At 42.7% G+C, this 26,119-nt stretch overlaps 1 protein-coding gene across 1 annotated transcript; it reads right to left on the reverse strand.

Moving 5' to 3' along the window:
- Positions 1–15,490: 15,490 nt before the first annotated feature.
- Positions 15,491–18,292, reverse strand: irf2bp2a (interferon regulatory factor 2 binding protein 2a). Its single transcript, XM_072677448.1, has 2 exons — positions 17,135–18,292; positions 15,491–16,642 (listed from the first exon to the last, which is right to left on the reverse strand). The coding sequence occupies exons 1-2, from the start codon at positions 17,937–17,939 to the stop codon at positions 15,882–15,884; spliced, it is 1,566 nt and encodes a 521-aa protein (XP_072533549.1). The 5' UTR covers positions 17,940–18,292; the 3' UTR covers positions 15,491–15,881.
- Between the last annotated feature and the right edge of the window lie 7,827 nt (positions 18,293–26,119).

Consider the following 26,119-nt stretch of genomic DNA (forward strand, 5'->3'; position numbering starts at 1 on the left):
TGTATAATATATACATATATATATATATACTTTCTATACTTCATTCATAAATTAAAGTGTAAAAGTTACCTTAAAAATTAATGCGCAATGTTATATTATTAAACAGCATTACATTTTAAACCAACCCTGTAATAATAAAAAAGTGCATTAATTGTGACTTGTAGATTAAAGATTATTGTAGTCAGGGGGATGTCTTCATGTCTTAAGATATCCCAGAACATGATAGCTGGGTATCCTGCAGTCATGAATGAGAGGCTGAGCTAAGAATAAAGATTCTAATCTTGCCACATTTGTCATGTTTCTTTCATCCTTTTCCAAAACAAAAGAAACAAACAAACAAAAAATATAATAATAATAATAAAATGTACAAACTAAAGGACAAAATGAAATCATCTTCTGGAGCTTTTAACTTATGGACAATGCAAAATGCAATTTTTTAGAAAACAGAGCTTATTTGAAAAGGCCTATGTTACATAATATGTGAGCCATGTAGACAGACAGACAGACAGACAGACATAAAATAGCCTTGTTTCAGCTGTAATTTATTATGCAGACAGTGGAACGACTGATTTCTAAGTGTTCTGAGATCTTTTGAATCCATTTCCAAAATCATCTGCATCTACAACCTGCCGAACCTTCTGAAGGCCTCAGAGAGGTCATTGGAATCCCACTCACTTCAACAATCCAGGGCAAACCAAATGAAATGTCTGAGGTGTGAATAAGACAGGCTCCTCCAGAATCCTCTCTAACCATGTTCTAATCATCTACAGCCGGTGTGCTTCACCCGCTAACTTTACACATTTTAAGTAGTAAAATGTGTACATATAGATATGTAGACAGGTAAGCTAGCAGGTACATAGAGAGATAGATGGAGAGATAGAGATAGACTAGTAGATAGATATATAGATAGGTAGACAGATACATACATACATACATACATACATACATAGACAGACAGAGGGGTTTAAGGACCCAAGGGCTCAAGAGCCCAACAGTGTCAGTTTAACAAACTAGGGTATCAAACCCACAACCCTGTCATCGATAACTGCGTCAAATTTGTACATATATATATATATATATATATATATATATATATAAAATACTGTATGTAGCCGGGATGTGCAGAGGACCTAATGATGACGCTGCTTACTCTGCACACACAGCACCGGTGGTAAATATCTCTAATGGCAGGGAGTTGTGCACCAACGAGGCGCTGACCATTGTTCATTACCTTTGCAGGCCTTCCTGTCAGCCACAGTGGAGCTGCCTTATTAAGCAGTTGGTTATGATGCTGTCAATGGTGCAGTGGTAAGAGTTTGTGAGGATCTTAACAGATAGATAATCCTTCCTGCTGCGTCTTCTAAACCAGATGAGGTGTTGAGTGTCCAAGATCATGAGGAACTTGAGGAAGCTCGAGGAACTTGTGTGTAGCCTTTGGTTTTCCAGTAGTCTTGTTTGTTTTAAAGGAGCACTTGTTGATAGGAGACCAAGCTGCCAGGGGTCATTGATCACCATCTCTGACGCCGTCAACCACTGTACATGTCCTTTGTACCCTAACGAGGTTCTCCAAACTTCGTATCAAGCTGTAAAATCCTCCATAGCCAACCTGCTGAAATGGATCCAAAATATCCATGACAGCTTAATCTTCAGGATAATAAAAGCATGGAATTTTACTCACATGTCAAAGCAGAAGGCTATGTCCTTCCCCTCCTTCCTCATTTCACACATACACAAAACACACACACATACACACTCCCACCCCGATCAAGCTCTGATGACTCATGAGAGATAGTCTTTGATCTGCTAGCTGGGCTTGGCCCTGTTATGCCTCCACATAAGAATAAACAGCCCCGTCACTTCACACCAGTTCAGAATATCAATGAACTTCCTGCTGCATCTTTATTTGCATGGTTTCCTACCATACGATTCATGCTAATATGCAGTGCCCACATGGTAAAGCCACATGGTTTTGCAGTACGCTTACGTGTACTTCAGAATTCAAAGACCCATTGGCATTCCTTTAAAATCGATGCCCGTAAATACCACGTATACAAGCAGCAGGTGTTCTGTTTGAAAAGCCATCATGATGATCACAATGTAGATCCAGTTCCTCTTGTTGCCATGGAAACAGCACACCATTGGGGGAGGGGTTTGTGCAGCTGGTTTCCATAGAGACTGATATAAGCTAATATTCATTTCCTAGTTGATGTATGGTGGTTTAGACAGTAGCTCTGACTCATAACGTACAGTGCTCTGTGCGAGGATCTGCTCCTTCCACTGAGGCTGTGCAAAGAGTTGCTGTTCACCAAGGAGACAAATTATAGGGACTAGAGATCAGCTAAATGAGTATCATCATAATTTATAATACCAGACACCAGGCCCTGGCAGAAATCGTAGCCAGTTCACTAATATTAACTGGGTTTGCTGTTGCAACTGCCTTATTAAAATCCCAAAGTTTTTCCATGGGGTTTGAGCCAGGCGACTGTGAGGACCACTCCAGGATCTTCCAGGACTTTTTCTGAAACCAAGCTTTGGTGGACTTTGAGGTATGCTTGGGATCATTGTCCTGTTGGAAGGTCCAACAACGGCCAAGCTTCAGCTTCCTTACAGAAGCTGCCATGCTTCATTGCTTTACTCTTCCTCCTCCAAACATCAAGCATTTCCACACCAAATAATGGCATGTCCACATGAACCAAATCTTCTGGCCATTTCACATAGGTAAAAGAAAAGGTGCTACAAAAAGCTCTCTGGGTGATGTCATAAAAACTTAAAGATAATGTTGGGGTTCTTTACCAATTTAAAAGGTTCTTCACCCTCACAGCTTCTTCACAAAAATGGTTCTTTATGGAAGCAAAGGTGATTCTTCTATTGATAGTCAATAAGGTGACCATAGTACTCTATTCGCTATTCATCCAAGTACTCTCTGAAGAGGTGGGTCTTCAGTCTGGGTTTGAAGACAGCGAGCGTTGGACTCTGCCGTTCGGACACCCAGGGGAAACTCGTTCCACCACTTCGGTGCAGGACAGAAAAAAGCCTGGACGCTCTTTTTCTGTGGATTTTGAGGGATGGCGGGTCGAGCCGAGCCGTACTTGAAGCTCGAAGGGCTCTTGGTGCGGATCGGCTTTTGACCATTGCCATCAAGTATGAAGGGGCTGGTCCGTTCTTGGCCTTGTAGGCCAGCGTCAGGGTTTTGAATCTGATGCGGGCAGCAGCTACAGGAAGCCAGTGAAGAGAACGCAGCAGTGGAGTGACATGGCTGAATGGTCCAAGTCTAGAATGGTCCAAGCTGGTTTGTCTATTTATTTTGTTCACTTTCCCCTGTTTGAATGGTTCACTTACAGAGAAAGACATGATGTTTAGCAGAATTCCCAAATGGCACATTTCCCAAATTGTTAAACAAGCTGTGAAGCACAATAGTGGCGGCCCACAGTCAGCTGTTGTTGACTTGTCTCTCCAACTGTACAAGTCACTGGCGTGGGTAATTACTTCATTGGGAGCCTTCAGTGTGGTACGTCCTTTGTACTGGCTGTCAAGCCTCTCTGTGTTAGAGACAGCAACCTCGGCGCACTCAAGCACTGTCCAACAGTTAGGAAAAAAGGCCAGAAGCAGTGTGGTAGCGACGTGTGATTCTTGGCTGTGGATGGGGTGGATGATGTTCTCCAGCAGGCCAGGGCAATAATGAGGGTGGTAAACAATTAAACCATGTTGCAAGATCAGCGCGGCCACAATTAAGTTAAGCTTAAATTAGGTCAGAAGGAATTGATCGACTGGGGGCGTAATTTGGACAGTCCAATCAGAAAGGTACTACAGCGCAAAGCTAGAAAGAATCATCTACTTGCTCTTTTCTCCAATTGCCCATTCTCTTCCATCAGCATATTCTCCAACATAGTATATTTGTAGATCTATGCGTACAGCCCAGTGATATCATCCAAGTTAAAGTACCTAGCATGCTAACCTGCTGATAAAATAAAGTCAATGTATACAAAGTACATAAAACCTATGTGTGTGAGAACTGTAGCCAATTGAGGGTGAGGAAGGATACAGGGGTCACGTTTTACAAATCGCTCTGAGCGTAGGCTGCATTTCTGCAGTGCTTCCATGCCTTGCAGGCAAGAAATGCAGCCAGCTACAGCCTAAGCTTTGCAGCTTGGGTGTGTGGATATGTTTACACCCTTTTCTCACCACCACCATTAGTCTACATGTACCTGCATCTACATGCAGCCATTCAGGGAGCGCCTGGCAACTCTGTCGGCCAAAATATTCAGACACACTGAATATGAGTGTGGTTAAGGATTAAACACATCTGATTAATAATGTTTAAAACAGCAGTGTGAAAACGTTGACAACTTAGTCGACAATTGTAACCAACAGTGATGCTCGCCTCCTTCTTCAGTTGGGAGTAGGGCTCTAATATGGGGATGGGTATAGACACAGCTGCAGAGCCTGAAGGGTCCTTCTGAGCTTCTGAGGGTCCTGACACAGAGGAAGAGGCAGGGACAAATTATTTAGAATGAAAAAGCTAGTTAGCTAGGTAAGCAACTAACGTTGGCCTTTTATATTTTTCCTTTAATATTTTTAATTATTTATAAAAAACGTAGAGCCCCTGTCAGTCACAGGCCCACCCAACCGCAATTCCATTATTTATTTACTTTATTATTTTTTTACACTGGCATGAAAATAAAAACTTATGATAACAGGTAACTGGTAAAGAGTTGCATCTTTCTTAGTTTACTTTATAATCTAACAAAGTTGAAATTAAAAGAAAATGGTCTGGTCATATAGCCTATTTATTAGTTTTGGTAAATGATTCATATTTCTGCATAAATATTTATAAACAAAACAGCACTATTTTAGTGATATTTAACTATTTCCTACCCTCACACACACACAAAACACACACACACACACTGCCACTGACCCACAACTTAGGCTTACTTGAAGCCCCCTAGCCCAAACATCCCAACCACAACAGACGTCTGTGTGAAAACCAAAATATGGTCACCCTGTTAGCTAACAAGTTAAGATAGCTTTAAGGAAGACTTGCAAATATGGCTGCAGCTCTTGGTCTTGGGTAAATTAAGTAAGCTTTTAGGTTAGTGTATTATTAGGACAGTAAGGAAATGTCATGGTTGGGGGAGGGCTACAATTGTATGATCATGGTAGTGTGTGTGTGTGTGAGGGTGGTAAAGAGCTATACTGCTGTTAATGAATATTAATATATTTACTAATTTACCAAGACTAACATTTCTGTGCATAAGGCTCTGAGTTTTACTTTCACCACACACACACACCAAAAAAAAACAATTAGCCATAAAATCAACTATTTCACTGGACACTGTTTGGTCCTACTAGTGTGTGTTTGTTTTTCTAGTGATTTGCGTTTATTTACATGTGCATGGCTGTTTTTCGGTTGTGGGGAATTGGCTGTGGTGGGAAACCAATGACCAATGACTGCCTGTAGATTCAGCCATATAGACCAGTCGCAGCTGTAAGAAGGTGGGCTTGAAGAGTCATGTTTAAAGCTGTTTTTATTATATCCCCCCAAAAAGGAGGACGTATGTTCACCCTAATGTATAAGGCGTTACAGACAAGTGATACGGTGTTAGGCACGAACCGCAGGATTCCTGTGTGTGAAACCGTTGGCATACCAGTTCTCATAGCATCTTCCTCCATTCACAAGCTGCTAAGCACGCATTGTCTGTTAAAGGTGTTTCCTCTGAGTCAGGAGGCCATTCTTGCACTAGGCCCTCTCTCAACCTTTGTTTGGGTTCAGATAGTGGTCAATATGACCCTATTGTACCTATATTGTATTATGTGACCCATTTAAATACCTGATGATATTTTCAAATAGATCCACACACAGCACTCAGTTATACCATTTATTTATTTATATTATTTAAAAAGACAGGTCATCCAAAAGTACCTGAAAGTGGTCAAAGGGCATTAATTCAGCAGTAATCCTTTGGATTAGGTTACAGATAATCAGTGATATGGTCTTAAATTTCACATGCTGTGTCTTCTGCTACTTTCCAAGTCACAAGAACTCTGACACTGTCTCTGGCTTTGGCTTGAAGCACACTGAAGTGCTGTAGAGAGGCAAAGGGACATACAGATACAGACGAATGGTCCTGACTGTAGTTGGTCACAGGCCCAACGGCACATCCCTGCCATTGCATCCAATCCTCCACAGTAGTTCTGATGCCTGCATCAATATTCCTCACTGCTTCCTCCACAGGCCTCTCCAAATTCCAATTTTCTGTTTTTTCAGTTTTTCTCTGCAGCATGACCTCAATTTTTCACTCTTCTGATTCTTTATTCCCTCTCAGGGTTTGGGTGTGCTCACTCAGAGGGCTTATCAGCTGATTCTGATCCAAAGCTCGGTGCATGAATAATGCCTTAGCCTGGAAAAAAGGGCATTTGTGAGAGCAGAGAGCGTTTGGATCCGCCTCTGTCTCATTTCATCTCCATCCACTTTCTCTTCTCTTCTGATTTGGCGGCAGCCCAGTATTTAAAAGGGGCACACGTTTATTCCATTTCCATTTCACAGGTCCGACTCACAGTGCTGTATGAAGTGGGACAGAGCATCAGAAGGAGATGCTCATAACGAAAGGCATGAGCATGAGATGATGGCGAGGAAAGGAGGAAATGGAATAGAAAACACAGCAGAGTGAAAGCTGAGGATTAGATTAGCACATAGAACAAAAGACAAACATCCGAAATGGTTTAATGAAAAAGCATAAGGCAAATGCAGGGAAATGTGGGACACCAGGTGACCCCATTTGTCAAATCTCAGGTAAAGTAGGACAGTTAAATATAAACTATAGCCTTCTGGCAGTACAGTAATACCGCAAGTGTGCAAATGTAGAGGGACCACCCAGACCACCCATGGCAAAGTCACCATGGAAAGCTTTAAAAACTTTAACGGTGGTCTGGAAGGAAGCATTCCCCAGCTTTCCCAACCACGAGGAGGGCAGGCCCACATTCACGCTAGCAGTGCCAGACTCCAAAGGGACAATTTGATTAATTAAAAGAAATATATTCTCTGTCCTCAATTTAGAATTTGCGATTGACCTTAATTTTCCCTCGCTGGGTTTAAAATAAACTGGCGCACCAGCTATACTGGGATTTAGTGAATGCAGACCACGTTCCACTTTTAGCATAGCTTCATTTCATAGCTTCTCTTTCAAGGGATTATGGCAACACAAGTACGTGTTATATTTGTCGCGCTCTGCACAGCCTCATTAGAGGCAGCTATATCCAGGTCTTTCACTTCCACTTCTGTTACCTCCACTCTGTTGCTTCCCATGGTAGAAGTGAACTGGTGTCACGTGTTCTGTGCACCGTAGTAATAACTGGGTTTTTTATACCAAAAAATATGGGGAATGAACTGGCCTACATTTGGTGGCAGGTGACCTAGAAATGATTGAAATGTAGTCTGGATGACACACTTAGGGATACACTGGTATGGGTCCACACATTCCCTGCGAAAATGGAGACTTCTAGATCAACTAGCCACTAGTAGTTAAATCAGCCATCCAGCAAAACGTATTTTCCTACTCAGGCATGCAATCCTTACTAATATTATCATTTATATTTTGGCATAGGAGCCATATTCATGATAAACCATGATGGGGAGGTATGTGATGAGATGGTATATCGTATAGGAGTTCCTGACCCAGCACATATGCCAATCAGTTCGAGATATCATTCTCTCTGCATTAATAATGTAACAGTGTTCATGAAAAATAGTTTCCACTATGTATTTTGTGTGGCGGGGTGGAACTGAGTAAATCCTGGTTAGGCTTATATCACTTATTAGCAAACAGTGACATATCTAAGACTCAGAAATCACAAAGTGACCTTTCATCTCACATAATTGGTTGAACACTGAAGCAGAGGAATTATGAGGATTACATAGTACTCAGTAATAAGATGCTACTTGTGTGGTACCAGGCCGGAAGAACATGATAAAAAACGATCACACCACCACACAACATCTGCATAGCAGCTCATGCCAAAAAAATTAATAAACAAAGAGCGAGAGAGAGAAAGAGAGAGAGAGAGATACACATAGAAAGAGAAAGGGGGAGACGAAATCATGCTTTTATGACACAACAAAGGTTTCACAGGCAGAACGAGAACTGCAAGAGAACAAATACAGGGCCTATAGGAGGCAGAAAAACAGACGAAAACAAAAAGGCATTCACGATGTCACAAAGCCCTTCAGTTCTTTCACTATATGCAGCCTCAATGTGACAACTGGGGCTTCAAAACCGAAATGACTAGTTGGAGGTAATCAGAGCTGGAGTGACATGTAGTGGTAATAGTAAGAGTGTGGCGAGAAATGACAAACAGAATGCTGCAGTGCAGCCAGGAAGATACATAAGCTAGTTCCTCATTCCTTCTCTGTGAATTGCAATTAAATTGGAGTTTGAAAACCAAATTTAATGAAGGCACATGACTAATATCGGGTTCTTTAATTATTTAACACCCAGCATTGTCTGGAACACCTGCTATTCCACTGCAATTTTCACCCGTTTTAGTTCACAAGGCTTATTATGTAGATATACAATGCATTCAGGATGTTTTCAGACTTGTTGCAGCCTTAATAAAATAAAGAAAATAAAAATGTACTAAAATATTGCATTGAGATAAATATTCAGACCCTGAATAAGTAAGATTCTTACTTAAAGCACCTTTGGCAGCCATTACAGACTCCAGTCACCCAAACCCAAACACTGTGGTCACTGCAAAAAGAAATATATCTTGGTCATTTTTGCAGTAGTCTTGTGGGTGTATGTAATATTGCTCGCTTTGGAAATACTGTAAGATTATTTAATTGTTAATTGTTTCATTTCCAGACATTGTTGAACTTTACGTCTATTTATTGAGCGAAACTGTCAGTTGTCCTTGTGTCTTGAATGACCCTAACTAAAATAACCCTGCCAACAAGTAAAACCAGCTAGAAATACGTCCATTAATAAATTATCTAACATTCTTACAACATAATAACAATAATGAGAAATATTCAATATATTGACTACATTCTAGATCTGCCAAGATATCAGTTTTAGCAGTGCTGATGTCTGTTTACCAGTGGCTCTGCTAACTAAAACACTGACACCAGGGCCTGAGGATTGCAAGTTCGACTATCACGGTCATGTTGCTTCGCCATCTGCAGCCGAAGCCAGAGAGAGCACAATTGGCCATGTTCTCTGTGGGTGGGTGGGCACCCTCTTCCCTCATCATTCTCATTGAGATGCTGGCCAGCACAGGCTTCTGTTGGCTGATGATCTGGCGCTTCCCTCCAAGCATGATGGGTGCCTAGTAATTCTGCATCAGTGACAGGTTGATTAGAGGTGGTGGCTGTCTTTACATGTATCGAAGTAGGCACATGCAGAAAATTGGGTACAAAAAAAGAACAAAGATTTGCCATATTTATGTGCACATACTTCATACCAGCACCGAATCAGAAAGGGAATTAGTGCCGTCACCCATCTCTGACTCCTTCAGTCATTTTAAAAAGGTTTATCACAAGAGCTGCACTGACAGAAGAGACAGAAGGTTATATGTTTTATAGGTATATAAAATTTCTACACTCCTTCTTAATACTTTTTTGATCTCCAGATACTTTGCATCTATGGCCAGGGCTGTATTTACCAAGATCGGTGTCCCTGGCCACCAGGGGGCCCCATAAGAAAAGCAGCTTCATCCAAATACTTGAATGTTTTTTTTGCCTGATCTGAAGCCCGTTGTCTCACCAGATATTGTTGTGTAATATCATTACATAAATACTACGAACTCGATTTATTAACACTTCAAAGAACCATGAAAGAAGTTATGCTCACCAATCTTTTGAAATCCAGTTGAACCCCTGACTCCCTCTAATATCATTTTTATGACATGCAATACATCACACCAAATTTAACTTAGCTTTTACATTAGAACTCTTGAACAATTTTGGGACTATTAATTGAGGGTTTGTTGTTTCTGATGGACGTCAACTGTCGTTAAATTGTCTCCTGGAATATAGGCCTATTGACAGTGGTGTGCAATGGGCCCTGACACAGCGTTAACCCGGGGTACAGGATACCTTGACGCAGCACTGGATGTGACTAATTTGACATTTTGAAGTTTTAGGGAAAGCCATAGAAAACCTTCTGTTCAACATACTTTATATACTGTAAATCGAGCCTTATGAAACTCATAGTGGTTGTAGCTAATCATATCATTTCCAGTGATAGCCAGGAAGTAAGCTAACCATCTTTAAAGCCATTGTTCCTACATGCTCTGCTTACATGATCTCACATAAAAATGCCCATTTAGGTCGATGCTTCCAGTCCAAAACTATGATCTATTTAGTTGTTTTTCACCTGGTTTTTACTGGCAGCGCTGTTGAGCTAAATACACTCAAACGCCCACAACCCGTTTGTTATGTACTTGAAAAAGAATTGGAAAAACAGTGCCTAGAGATAATGTTGGAGACAATCCTGCTGTTTCTGATCTTTTTGGAGCTTTTATAAAAGACATTAGTGGGCCAACATCAATGGAGAAACGTCAAGGATCCCTCATTTCTCTATGGTTATGGTTACGTGGCGAATATCAAAGGTTTAAGTGTAGATTAAGGTGTAGGTTAGGGTTAGGTTTAGATTAGGTGTATATTAAAGTAATCAAATTACATTGATTTGATTACATGTGTGCAGTTTTTTGTTGGTTACAGTAATGTTGGGTTTGACGGTAAGAATATAAGAGCTGTAGTCTTTTCTTTACCACTAAAAGGTGGCTGATTATAGCAGTAGCACTTCATGGGAGCAGTAACAGCTCCAACCCTTGAACAAACTATGCTGCAGTATTGTAAAAAAAAAAAAAAAATTCCTTAATAAGATAATAATCAATTAATTATTAAAAAAAATAAAAATAGATTTTAAGATCGTTTTAACAACCAAAAAAAATCAATATATAAATAATAGATGTTTTGGAGTCCATGTACTGATGATTATCTGATTGTACTGATTATACTAATGATCTATGGTTTTCCCATAAGTTAGTCATTCATACTGGCCATACAAACCTATAAGCAGAGCAGCAAGCAACAATTTTTTGGATCTTTGTATTGTGATCAGTCATTAATAGCTGAGCGGCAGAGCTGTAATTACTCATTAAACAAGTTGGAGACATCAAGAGTTTGGCAATATTGACACAGTTCCCTGGATACTGCTCTTTTAGAATTGCGTCAAACACCTGTGAGTTCACACAGTCTTTTATGGCCACATGTCCTTTGTGAGTGGCTGAGAACTCTGTAGTTACTCAGCTCAATCTTTAATAGAAACACTGAATCGGTCAAGGAGGAAGTTTCAGAAGCAAACAAACCAGATGGGTGGGAAACTGATCTGGCTGTGGACAGAAAAGGTGGAGTCTTTAGACCAAGTACAGTGCCATTGTAATCACTGGTTTGTAAAAGAGACTGTAAAACTGTGACACACTGTAAAGCTAGCTAGGGCTGCTGTCTTTTCGAACTGGGCAGCCAGGGAGAGCAGGGACAATTGTGCTCTCTCAGGCTCCGGCTGCTGATGGCGAAGCAACAAGTCCTGCCTTTCAACAATATAAATAACACGGAGTGTGGAGATCTGTGCATGTGCAGTAGCCAGAACAAGCCAAAATAAATGCTACTAAGTATTAATGAGGTTTACATCTGATTTTTATTAGTGAGAAATATGTAAAATATGTTTCGAAATGTTAATTTGACCTTCAGCTTCAAGTTCTTTTGGTCTGTCCCCATTCAGAGATAGACGCCTGGCCTGGTATGACTGGAAATAACTGCCTGATGGCGTTGCAAAGATGGCAGCTGAGTGAACAGACAGACTGTGTGTTCATGTTGTTTTTTATGCTGGAAAGAATTTGCCTAAAGCAAATGTAATTTTATGTAACTTTACAAAAATACATACTCAAATAATCTATTATTCTAATAATATATGGAATGCTTATATGTACTATTTAATATGTAAATACAGGTGGCATTTTACTAAAAAACACTGCATGACACCTACATAAGCCTTTTTGACAACTGTTATAAGCCTACATTAACATTTACAGTATACAGGATCGGTTGTTATGCCAGTTCCTGGAATAAACCTTTCAAAATGTTGACATAGATTACTGCCAGTTGTCATGAAAGGCTTACGTTGCAGTTTACAGCCTTATAAACACTGCCCTTCAGGAAATGCGTCAACCTTTCTACACGGTGTTCGTTTAGGCCAAGACAGTAAATAGATCACTAATCCTTTAAATGCATGGCAAAGTCTAATCTCAGCATTCTAGGTTAACGGACTGCATTCCCCTGATTTATAGATCTCTTCTTAGCAGATAAGAACACAGCACCAGGGTCCAAAGGCCCGGGTTTAGACTAATCTATTCTTTCCCAGTCACATCACATACCCAATGAAACTGCACGTCACTGATTAACTAAGCAGGGCTGAATGGTGGTGTATCTCATCGAGAAGCTAGACCTCGTGCACACATATCTAGATACTCATGAAAAGACATTTCTCTTCCGGCAGTGTGTTTTTGAAAATCTCGAACCAGGAAGAGACAATAATAGCCTAGGACTTATATATGTAACATATATAATATTTGATAATACAGTGAGCATGTGCATTATATACAGAGCACTTCGTTGCAGCTGTGTGTAAAGGTATTAAGCATTAAAAATGTGGGTGGGGGATTCGTATTGTAATGTTATGACATGAAGAAGTCAAGCTGAGTTACACAAATGCGTAATTGGACCCCATGTGATCGACCGCATACAGTATAAATAGTGCAGTCATCCGCTAGGTCAGATCTGCTGAGCCCTGAAGCCTGTTCAGCACAGCAGAAGACAGCAATGACCGTGCACATATGCTCCTGCCTTGATGTTAGCGTCTTAGTGAAGACATGCTTTACCTATCTGTTCCTTCTATCCAGTCTTCTCTGACCAAAAACGGGTTGACAGGAGGGCATTTGGTCAAAAAAGGTCAAAGATCCATATGCATAAGGTCAGACTCTTCACTGCAGCCATAACAAACAGTGAACATCTGTGTCAGCTTTCTCCTTGTATTGTACTACAGTGTACTACATGATCGTAACGTAACTAGGCGAAAGCACCGCCCCCTGTTACTAAAATGTCAGGGTTTCGAGGACACATACATGCTTTATTCACAAGCCAAAGCAGCTTAAGGTTTTCGCCGGGCTGCTTTTTCAGTGATTAACTGTGGAGGTGGCATGCATCCTTGTAATTGGTTTCGTCTCTTTATAAATAATGAATGCCAGCACTAATAAAAATAGCACTTCTCCTGTAAATTCAATTAAGGAATGTGTTTTTTGAGGGCTGCTCGCTGGTCTATGTCACAGAATGCCACAGCCTACTTATTTACTACAGTGTGACCAAAAGCATGTCAGAACACGAGGGCAGTTCCTAACAACGTGGGCAGTTATTTTTTTTACAACATGAATGTTGAAACACTGAGGTGTGTCAGTACCCGTGAACAGCCTGAAGGCACTGAGAACAGGAAAGTGCAAAGTCATGTGTTGTTTACACAACATGCTAGCTGCTGGCCGTATTTGCAGGCGGCATTTGAAATAGACGCTCCATTGCACCCCTTGCTATGTGGAAAAACTCCACATATCCATTTCTTGGATTTGCGAACAAATCGGGTCACGTCTTTACAGCTATTGTCTTTTTTTTTTTATCTGTGTACGTCGCCATAACATGGGCTCTTCTGTATTGTACTGGGCAAAGCAGCATTTATTTGCTAACAGACATAGGACTACAACATGTAGAGCAGACTGGTGTTAATACTGTAAATCTATCTAATCACTCTGACCACGACTTCATCACCCAGCTTTTATGAGCAGAACTATTTCATCACCACTCAAACTTTGTCTACTGTGCTTCAAGAATCTTATCGGAGGGATTACTTGCATTTTTGTAGATCTACAAGGTGCAGCAAACCTCAGAACAAGCAGCAGGCCTAAAGCAGTCAACCTTGGCAAAGCTGCATTACTGAACAAGGGCAGACGAGGGACAATGACTCAGGAATTCCATGGTCAGTCACGTGACCGTGGCTTGTTTTTCCAGCCCACTGGATAATCACATTTTCTCTCTCTCTGTGTGTGCTTTTGAAACGGGGGTGTGCGCTTTAAGGCTGCTGAAAGATCTGCATGTATCACATCATTATGCAAATGCTGTAACAGAGCATTTGAGCTACTCCCTCTTTGGAAGTGTTGGTACGTGCCAGTGCTTAACCTCAAAACACAGCCTTCCATTTCAAGTACAGTCAAGGACATTTGGAAAAAAACTAAACCTGAAGGTCCTGGTGAACACAGGCCTGAGTTTACATCAAACAGACCGTCCAACCGCTGGCTACAGGGCAATGAAAATTTCACACTTTTACATAGACTCGTGATATAATGCCTTTTTGGAGTTTCTACCACAGCCATGCCCATCTCCTCCGCTATCCCAGACTGACCAGAATGCTCAGAAACGCAGACTGTTGCCACGTCCAGCACATACCAACCCCCACCATCAGCAATCCCCTCACATCTCCTGCTGTCAAAGCCTGTACTGAGAGCATGCAAGCCTCAATATGGAGTACGTGCCTGTTGAGCATGTTGCGCCTACATACTGTTCGTGGATACTATTGGATTGTTAGCCATTATATACACACATACATATATATATATGTATATATATATATATATATATGTGTGTATATGTATGTGTATATATATATATATATATATATATATATATAAAATTATCTTATAGGCATAGAGTGTTACAAGCCATTTGCACCACTTGGAAATTGCACAGCCAGTGAGGTGATGTTTACAGCTGGGAAAGTATGTGAGTCTAGATACATGCCCTAACGGGATGTGACGTATGTAATATTATTAAACTCCAACACTTACCTGACTAATATTAATATATTTGAGTTAATATTTTGCAATATTTGTGGACTACTTGGTTTTGTTGTTTTTTTTGGAATATCCTCAGATCTCCATGCTTAGCAGGCGCATCTTTTGGCAAGCACCTGACTACAGTAAAACCTTCTGGTATAGACACACAACCTTTCGGATGCTTTTAGGAAGATCCGAGATCCAAAACCGTGAGCAAAGCCTGAATTTACAACCATACGCAGCCTACATTCACAGCTTGTAAACCCGTATACCCAAGTTTTCCCACTTCCAAATATCACTTTACTGGCTGTTCGTGGTACAGATGGTATATGGCCTTTTCTGACACCACTGGAAAGCAGTGCAGTCACATGACATCGTCTCTGTGCAACAAGTGCAAGGCATTCTCACTAGTCACTATGTTTTATAATAAAGGGAACATTTCAACGTGGTCTACATGTCCCACTGTCACCGTACTGGACATATTGCTGTACGCTGGTTTAGGACATATGCATATATGCCCGTCACCTTTAAATCCAGTAAAATTAGAGACACTAAATTAATACAAGATCAGAAAAAAGTGTATTTGGCAATTTTTTTTAACAAGTGCATACAAGTACAGCTAAAAGCATTTTTCCACTTCTGCCAAGTGCTCGTAGAGTTGCATTAGTCACATTCTACGTTTAACAGGAATTGCCACCATACCTAAAGGTACATCGAGAAATCGTTAAAACATTGACAAAGAGAAACGTCGTCTGTTATGATGAGTACATACCTGTATCTTCAAAAAATATAGAAACACAATGTATTCAAAAAAACAAACAAAAACAAAACAGCAATGCTTTACGAAATATGCACGTCCCCTGTGTCCAGTATGTACAACATGTCTGTTTTGGATGGTCTGTCTGTGATATTCGTGTGTTTATAGGTTTTTCTATGGTAAGTCGTGATCAGGGGTCCCTCTCCTTTTTCACTTTAACGTCCCCCGCCAGGATGGTGGCGATTTCGCCCTGCATGAACGCCCACGGCACGTTGGAGCCCACGAGGGGACACTTCTCCCCGCTCGGACAGTACACCTCCCCGGTGGCGCCCTGCTGCTTGATGCTCTCGCGGGAGCACGGGAAGCAGAACTTGTGCGACGGCACCGAGGGGCACTGGACGAAGTGCGTGTCCTCGAGGCGCTCGTGGCACAGCGTGCAGCAAAGCGGCATTCCTCCTCCTCCGCCGCCGCCGCCGCCGCCGCCGGGCACCGACGAGTCTGGCGCGCTCTGCGGGTGCGCGTGGTCGGCGGGAGCCGAGTGTGGCGTGACCGCACCCGAGCTTTCCCGCACCCTCCGCTGGCTAGTGGACGACGGCGAGAGCGGGCTGCCGCTGTTCCGCCGCGTCGTCGAGTGCACCTGATTAGCGTCCTTGGGCGAGCTGCTCCCCCCCCCGCCGCCGCCGCCGCCGCCGCCTCCCCCCGCGTTATCCGCCGCCAGGATGAGTGCCGCCATCGGTGACTGGCCGTTGTGCGCCGCCTCGGGCGGAGTGCCGCGGGAGAGCGGCGAGGCGGTGGACGGGACGAAGTTCGGCGCCGAGCCCGAGGCGGTCAGCTTCAGCGCTTCTCCGGGCGGTGTGTGCCACTGGTCTCCGTTCAGCTTCCCCGCGGTGGCGTCGACGTCCGGCTCGGGGGAGGCTTTCCGCTTCATGCTCCTCGGATGTTTCCCCCTGTCTGTGAAACAAACAAGACGGCGGGTGAAGCCGTTAGATAATAGCTAATCTGGCTGTAAATCAAAAACCGCTTACACACAAAGGCCTAGTTGTGCTTTCTGACATAGATCGTTGATTTTAGTACCACTGCGGAGTTTTTTGGGAGCTCAAATATGGTAAATATGGACACAACGGGAAACGGATCGCAGGAATCCAGCCCAGGTTTTCGGTGTAGCTGCAAGGACAGCTCCGCTGCAGCAGCGCCGCCCTGCGGCTGGAGCGAAATCCCGGGCTGGATTTCCAGCGGTGCGGAATTAGCCGAGTTTATGGCATTTGCCAAAGTGGTGTGAATTTAATGCGTCATATAAAAAAAAAAAGTGTGATAAAACAACGATGAAAGCCTTGGTTTAATCAGCGGAAATTTGCGTCGACACCCAAACCGCTGACTCGGGTCACAACAAAGGCGGCCATTAACCTGTGAAGCGGGCTGGCTGAGCCCTAGCTATAGCTATACCTGCTTTGGAGGACGGGGCGCTTTCGTACAGCATCCTTTGTTGCATGGCGTGGTCCTTCTTAAACCTGCTTTCGTACGGATTGAGAGCCATTAGGTCCCGAACCGTCTTGCTGCCCTTGTTTATCCACTCGTCCGGTCTGCTTTTATGGCCCTCGCTGATGTCCGGCGTCAGGCTGTCCGGCCTGTGCTTGTCCTTCATCTCGCGCTCGTGCTCCGTGCTGGAAACCGAGGCTGGACGCTTACCGCTCAGTTCGCTCGGGCTGGCCGCCGTGAGAGCAGTCGGTAGTCCAATCGGCCCTGGCCTGCCGTTAATAGCGTGGACGGGGGGCATACCGCCGTTCAAAGACACTAAATTAGGGGGCACGGTGCTAGTCCTTCGAGGGTTCGGGCTCTGGCGGTTCAGCTCCGGAGGATCGTCCGGTTTAGAGAATCCATTGGGGACGGGGATGCCGTTCGTCTGCCGCCCGGACTGATATTCTGGTCCCAGTCTGGGAGGACGGTCAGACGACAGAGGGTAGCGATCCAGTGGCTGCGGCGGCCGTGAGCCCGGATCCACTGCCTGGATGTCCTTCCCCGAGACCTGGTGCTTCCCTGGCCCGGGAGACCTACCCTCCTGAAACCCATGGGCTCGTTTAAGCTGTCTGGCGGTTTCAATAACAAACTCGATGCGATCCGCTCCCTCGTAGTTCACACATCCTCTGCAGACAGGCTCGGTAAAATCCCAGATCATAGCCCACGGCATGCGGGGCAAGTCGCATAAATAACACGACTGCCTCCTGGAAGCAGCTACCGCCGCAGACGACATGTCTTTTGTTTAAAAAAAAAAAAAAAAAGAAAAAAAAAAAAAAAAAGAAAGAAGAAATAAAAAAAATATATATATGCAAAATCCTCTCTGAAGCCTCCTTGTGTGTGTGAGAGTGTGTGTGTTTCGCTAGGAGCAATGTATATATATATATACACGAGCTACACACTGTAAAGCTCCCCTCGCCCTGAGCAGACCAGCGATTACGTTACGCGCAGGACTTCATAGTAGCGTGTACTTTACTACGGCGCGCGCGCCCGCCTGCCTGCCTGCCTGCCTATCTGTCTCGCTCACTCACTCACTCACTATTACTCCGCGAGCTCAATGTGGAGCAGTGACGTCACCCCGCCGAACGCTAACTTGCGCTTCCAGCTCGAGCTCTATTTACTTGATTCTTCGACAGCCCCCCTCTGGCGCATGCGCCGGGTGGGAGCCTCAGCCCACTTTAGTGAGGAATTTGAATCGCAGCCAGAAATACACACACACACACACACACACACACACACACACACAGAGCCCTATAAGTCACATATTTTGATGGCTCGAGATTTTATAGGCTCTACAAACGAACACACAGCGGTCCTAGCTCGCTGCACGTGATTTATGTGGTATTTTAATTTATTCAGTAATGCAATATTTCAGCACTCGGTGTCTTTTTTTTGGTGTTTATGCTGCCTAAAAACAGAAATAAGAAGTATATGCCAATACCAATGCGTCGTCAGTTGTCCCCCCCCCTCTCTCTCTCTCTCTTCTGCGCATGCTCTGTTTGGGGTGCTCGAGGTGCAGTTAGAGAGTTTCGCTGGTTTCTAATGCAAAAATGTTAAAAAAAAAAAACCAAAACAGCTATATTAATATATTACAACAGTATTATGATGGTGAGAATTGCAGCAATAGAGAATATCGATGTACTTACATATTATACATATTAGACATATTATGCATATTATACATATACATATTATGCATATTATACATATACATATTATGCATATTATACATATACATATTATACATATACATGTTATGCATATTATACATATTATACATATTATGCATATTATACATATTATACATATACATGTTATGCATATTATACATATACATATTATGCATGTTATACATATACATATTATACATATACATGTTATGCATATTATACATATTATGCATATTATACATATACATATACATGTTATGCATATTATACATATTATGCATATTATACATATACATATTATACATATTATACATATACATGTTATGCATATTATACATATTATGCATATTATACATATTATACATATTATGCATATTATACATATTATACATATACATGTTATGCATATTATACATATACATATTATGCATATTATACATATACATATTATACATATACATGTTATGCATATTATACATACATATTATACATATTATACATATACATGTTATGCATATTATACATATTATGCATATTATACATATACATATTATGCATATTATACATATTATGCATATTATACATATACATATTATACATATTATGCATATTATACATATTATGCATATTATACATATTATACATATTATGCATATTATACATATTATGCATATTATTTAGACAAGTGCAAATGTACTGTCAACCAGGTGCTAAGTAGAAATGGCAGTGGTAGTGTATATTCATAGTCATTTTCATAAACCGTCCTTGTTGTTTTTCTCATTACAGGCATTTCTATAAATCACCGTTTTAACAGTGCACGTGCTTAACTGGCTTCCAGCCTGGTAATAAGGCCGTGCATGCTCTCTATGCCGCGCGCTCCGGCCACGGTGGCAGGAGGATAAGCCGCCGTTTGTTTTCTATACAGCTTCCCCTTATGACTTGGCCCGCTTCCAAGGCACTGCAGCCTCAGGTCTCCTCTGGTGAGGCAACGCGCACGAAATCTGCAGACACAAGGCAGGATGTGTTTGTGCAAGCCCTCGTGACGTTGGAAAGAGGAAGCGAGATGTTTAGTCACGTACCCACAGCTCGCCTCGCCCTGCTCCACAAACAGCGGACCTCTCTGGCCCGCAGCCAAGTGAAGGCGCGCATGCGCAGTTGGCTCCAGCGCCCCCTCCTCCCTCCTGGTGCAAGTGGCCGACGCTACATGGTGCCATTTGACGCCAAGCGAACGCTGCAGATCTCCAGCTGGACGGTTAATGCCTCCCCTGCCTTAATCTCTGCCTTCTGAGAGAGGGGTCGAGTTTCAGACGAGGCTGTGTAGTTCCACCAGCTCACAGCTGTCAGACAGTGACTCATGAAAAGAAGGCGAGCTCATTGTGGTTTCACATTGCAACACAGTGAATCTCACGAGAGGAATTTGTCCATTTAACGGTTCTTCTCTACGGTGGGAAAGAGTAGGGGGGGTGGGGTGGGGTGCCCTGCGGAAACTCCAGACTGGCCAGCTCAAACTGGCTAAGCTGGCTGACCAGCTTAGCTCATGACCACCATAGGGTATGTCTTTGTTTGCGGGTGATGGATGGGCTGTTAGTGTGAACAACATAAACAAGCTAGTCCAAGCTGGTGGACCATCATGACCATGCTGGTCGACAAGCATGCCTGGCCTGACCACGCTGGTCCCACAGGATTACCAGCTTGATGAGCGGCTCAGTCAAGCAGGTCAAGCTGATTGACCGCTAGTCCTAAGATGGTCAAACTTTGGCCAGCTTTTGAACTATCTTGGCCATCCAAGACCAGCTTAGATAGACCATCTACCATCTGAAACCATCTACCAGAGCTAAGGCTGGTCTCGAGCCGAGCCTTACAGGATCGGTGGGGCTGCTTGACAGTATGGGGGCAGTTATGTGATGGATGGATGTAGATGGGTACAGGGGGAATACCCTTCCTCTAGCATGGATCCATCCATCGGTGTGTGGAGCCGCTGCTGATTTGGCAGCGGTACAGTGTGCTGTTGTGTGCATTGTTTGGACTGCCCATCTTTTGTTCAGCAGCTTAGTTTGCATTCCCTTGGAAGCATTTATTTCTGCATATGCAGCGCAGTGTGCAGAACCGGGGTTTCTTTTTATTATTATTTGCCCTTAGTCTCCCACTAGGACCTCAGGCTTCGCGGTTATATAAGGCTGTTGCAGCAGTAGAGGCAAATAACTCTTTCCATTCATTTGCACAGCAATGTTTTTTGCAATGCCCATTGCACTTTACACCTACTCAACCATATGCTCAGCTCTACATTGCATAGCATAACCCTGTTAGGTCCTAGTATTGTGTATATATATATATATATATATATATATATATATATATTGCACTGCTAGTTTTATCACATATGACTATGTATGTGACAAATACACTTATGATAGGAAATCAGACGCACATGAAAGTGTGTAAAACAGCCCTTTGTAGATTTTTTTTTCCACCTCCTCTCGACTGGCTGCACTTTTCTGAGGAACTGGTTACCATGGCAACGCTGCGCTTACCAGGATACCCCTACTGACGAGCCACATCCTGTTTACAGTGTTGCTATTCTCTTCTCTTCAGATCAGATTTAGCCGTGAAGGGTTGCACACACACTTGTTTTCTTCACCCTGTATCGGCTCAGAGTGGATCCGGGTTACCGGGCAGGTTACTTTCATTATTTTAGTGGTTGAATCCTTTTCCTTTGAATATCGATGTGTGCAGTCCTGAGGACGTCCCAAATCAGGCTCCTCATCGCTACATCGGTTTTAGTGTTAGATTCCAGACTGCTTTCCTCACACCCTTTCAAAAGAGCATACTGTCGCCGTCACGCATAAACCTTGTATCTCTGCTGTTGCTGTTTTTTTTTTACTTTTTGAGGTCATGCGCATCTGGCTGTTGTTCTTTACAGTGGGTCTAAATTTTAATGATGAACCGACCTATAGGAATGCTCCAAAGTGACTCACTGAAGGGTAAAAAGTTTCTTTAAAATTGTCTCCTGTAAAGCTCCTTTTTGGCTTGCCAGTGTGGAAACGCCATGGTAGTGCATTCTACAGTAATTATAAAATGGAGGAATTCAGTTAAAATGGAGGGCCTAAGGAGGAGGAGGAGGAGGAGGAGGAGGAGGGAAAAAAGGCCTCGGCACTGGGCGTCTGGAATCCGAGGGTTGGAGGCTGCAGAGGTGATGTCATTGGAGCAGAGCAGAAGAGCCTGGATAAAAACAAGTCTTTCTCTTTATTCAGATCCTCTTTGCAAACCCAGCAGGGGTGGGTGGGGTGGGGGGGCTGGCTGGCAGCCATGGCAGGGGCTGCTGGGAAACAGTAAGGGATGCCAAGCAGGCTCTGCCGCCAACATTAGAGCCTCACATCTTTGTTCTCAGAAACCTGGTGTGCTGCCAAAGGCCTCATTTCAGCTCTGCACCATGATTACACTGGATGTAGGCCAACTCCTGAGAGCTCTCTCTCTCTCACACACACACACACACACACACACACACACTTGCACCCCTCCCTCTGCTTGCACTCGCTTGCTTTCTCTCTATCTCTCCCTCTTTCACCCTCTTCCTCCCTCCCTCCCTCCCTCCACTGCTGGCTTCAAAGGCACTCTGCCAAACATGCAGCAGTTTCCATGGCTACCAAAGTGGAACATAAAAAGTAAGCAATGATTAAGGTGTGGGGCCAGATGTGCCACATGTGCAACTGAAACTGAACTGCAGCCCCGCAATTATGCCAGCTTGTGAGGGAGGATAGAAAAAAGAGATAAAAATAAAAGATTCATTTACTTTTAAATCCGAAAAAATAATAAAGGGTCTCTTTGGGGTGTTGCCATGGGGAATGTGCTGTTTTAAATAATATAAGGGCTTTAAAGGAGCATACTGCATGTTCACACCAAGACCCATTCAGAAAGTAAATATGTAGTATGAGTCATGTGAAAAAATGATGACACCCCATTAAAAACGTAACGAGGGGTGCGTATTGTATACTGTGTGTAAGCAAACAAATTTCGACACTTGATGAATTAACTCTGGGTCTCTTCTTACAATGACACTCAGACAACCCTGAAGCTAAATGTGACACTGTTGGCCTGTCCCTTTTTTGGAGTCACTGAGGCCGTGTAGTAAGTGATGCATGAGAAGTGATGTGGTTTCCTGTCAAAATCCCCAAGCAGGCGGTTGCGCGTACACAGTGACTCGCTCTTTTAAAGAGCACATTTGAATACTGCAACGGATGCTGGCTGATTCAAACAGGATGTACATGTCTGAACTTGCGGAACCAAAACAAGCAGAGGTCAGTGTTCTGGGAGGTTAATCATAAGACATTCAGCACTATGCAAAAAAAAAAAAAGGTTTGGACACCCCTGTTCCAATTATATCTTGTTGACTTTCTGCAAGTGAAACTTTGTGAACAAATCCTCCACAGGAAACAAACTTCTACGATCATTTTTTATCCTTTAATGTAAACAGGCCAGTCATTAAGAACACAAATATAAAAATATAGCTTAGGAAATACCAAAATCTCTCAGTATTTGCAGTTTTCGACATCTTCTACTGGGTAAAAACATGGGCTGATTTTTCACCCTCCTTTAAAAAGGACCATATTCATTTTTAAGAGTTTTTTATTTTTTGACATAACATGAATCTGACAGTCGTACCTGCCCCTTCTTCTATAACACTGCTATTTTGAAAATACAAGGTTTTTGCATGACAGTGCCAATATTCTTATCTACAAAAAAAAACATTATACATCTTATAAATCAGTAAAATATCTCTGATGTAATTATTAAATTCAAGATAAAAAGCCTAATTGGAAAATTGCATTAGCCACAGATGATTAAAAGGATGAAGAACCAAAAATGGATTTCTAATTGAATGTGACTGGAGGAGCTGGTATTATAAGGACACTGGTTGCATCAGATTTTGTAAATAGGGTGGTGATAAAGCAAGGAGAGTTTTATAAATGAGTATCACATCACAATATCTGATTATTTGCTGAATTAAACTATTATTAGAAAGAATAAAAAACATAAAATGTGTGAAATATGATAAATGGGGGGTTCTCGGGCCAAGATTTATAGTTATCCTTAGCTAGAAAAACAGCAAACCATGTCATTTGGCCGAGATGCCCAACTGTATATGTGTAATACATAGATAGTAGAAATATTAAAATCAGGTTGGGTGATAAGAAAAGCAGTAATAGCCTCAGAGTTCTGCTCTTTTTGTAAAATATCTGCTGCTACAGAGATTGTTGTGTATCATTAATTGTAAATGAATGAATTGTATGGATAGCTGTTCATAAGCTAACGTTGTGTGCATATGTTGACCATGTGACTACTCAGACTTACTGATGCTAACCTTACGGCCTTATCTTTCAGATGACTGATGCTCAGTTAGCAGTTCCAAGCTTCAATAGCAAATGTTTTTGTTAAAAGCCTGGATGGGTTTTTAGACTGACACATGAAGCACAAAGCAGAAGGCAGCTAGAATCCAGAAGAACCGTGGTGGCACTTGGTTGAAGATTGCAAGACGCAGAAGCATCAAAGATGTCCTACTCTGAATAGTAAAGTGAGATTTAAGCTGAAGCTAAATGTGTCACATCTCATCATTCTCTGTATCACAGCCTCCAAAGTTCTAAAGTTGGTGTTTCTCTTGGGAACAGAGACGAAGTAGACTCAAGTAGCCGGTGGGACTGGAGACGAGCGAGGCGTGGGTGGTATTCTTCTTCTTAATTTTTCTTTCTTCAATTGTTTTGCACTTTCAGTTTCGCACGTATCAGCAGAACAAGACCCACTTCTGAAGCTGAGTCATTCGCATACCAAACCTCTCAAAAAGAGAGGACATAAAAGTACATTTTTTCCCCATTAGCATGTGGCTGTACTTCGCATACACTTCACGTCATATTCGCATAAAATAGTGATATTTCCAGCATGTTCAGACACACAGTACATCATTTCTGGCAATTTTGGCAATTGTGTCTTTTTCAAAATGAAAGGATGGCAAGTGCAGTGGTTTCAGTGATTCTACTGAGGGTGACAGTAAAATGTGTGGATAGAGCACCCACACACACACATATACACACATGTATACACCCCAACATGACTCATATCTGGCTGATAGCCAGACTGTGATCGTTTTCTTGAACTCAATAGTCCTTGTGGATTAATCACAGTCTGATGACCAATCCCGCCGCCCCCTTTCTCTGAACATCCACACAAAGTGAAAGCTGCTAAGGTTTTTGGCATTTCAGTTGGACTCTCCAGTTCTCCTTTTTTTTTCACACCAGCCAAAAAGCAATAACTGAAACGCATGGCGCAATGGCATGTGGGAGAGAAGGAGGGAGGCAATGTCAGAAACATCCCCAGAGCAGCGGATATGGCTCTTAGCCACGGCCGTCTGGACCCCACTCGCCTGCTGACTTCAAAGGACGGATTTTTGGAAATAGATTTCTCTTAGAAGCGAGTGACAGAATTCATCTGAGAGAGAAACTTGAAAGGGAATGGCATAGTGTGTGTGAGTCTATGCATGTGTGTGTGTGTGATGCAGGCTTGGGTACTCAATACGAGTATCTCCCTTCTAGCTCTCTTTCATCAACAGACATATAGTGGTGCTACTGTGGATGTTATTAGCCCAGTTAATCAAGTAGCTCAGAGCACTTTATTAAAACTGGCTAGAGCTTCACAATGCTCTCCAAACAGCCTCAGTTCTTCATGCCATGGATTGCACAAGATGCTGGAAAGCGGCTGGAAACAAACTGTGAAGAAGTGTGACAAGGTGCATTATCCAGATTTTGGTGATTTTGTGCCCACTGCAGCCTCAGCTTTCTGTTCTTGGCTGACAGAAGTGGTGTCGCATATCTGCCTGGAGGTCGGACATTGTAAGATGCTTCTCTGCTTTCTACAGCTGTACCGAGTGGTTATCTCAGTTACTGTGGCCTTTCTGACAGCTCCAACCAGTCTGTGCTGATGAATTCCCAGGAGATCAGCAGTTGTACGAAATACTCAAACCAGCCCGTCTGACACCTACTATTAGGCCATTTGCAAAATCACTGAGATCACAGTTTCCCCCGTTGTAATGGTTGATGAGAACATACCCTGAACCTGCTGGCCTGCATGTGCATGATTTAATAGACTGCACTGCTGTCACATGATCACATGATGAGCTGATTATATCAATGCAGAAATGCGTAGGTGTACAGGTCTTCCTGTGCTCAATATTTCGACAGTGACATTTCTGAGAAGAGAT

Source organism: Salminus brasiliensis, chromosome 4 (genome assembly GCF_030463535.1).
Source record: "Salminus brasiliensis chromosome 4, fSalBra1.hap2, whole genome shotgun sequence".
Taxonomy (NCBI): domain Eukaryota; kingdom Metazoa; phylum Chordata; class Actinopteri; order Characiformes; family Bryconidae; genus Salminus; species Salminus brasiliensis.

Bases quoted from the DNA above. Each gene is read 5' to 3' on its own strand.
- irf2bp2a (XM_072677448.1), bottom strand. From the start codon at position 17,939: ATGTCGTCTGCGGCGGTAGCTGCTTCCAGGAGGCAGTCGTGTTATTTA. The intron at 16,643-17,134 runs GTATAGCTATAG...TTTGTTTCACAG, and splicing joins CGCCCCGTCCTCCAAAGCAG to ACAGGGGGAAACATCCGAGG.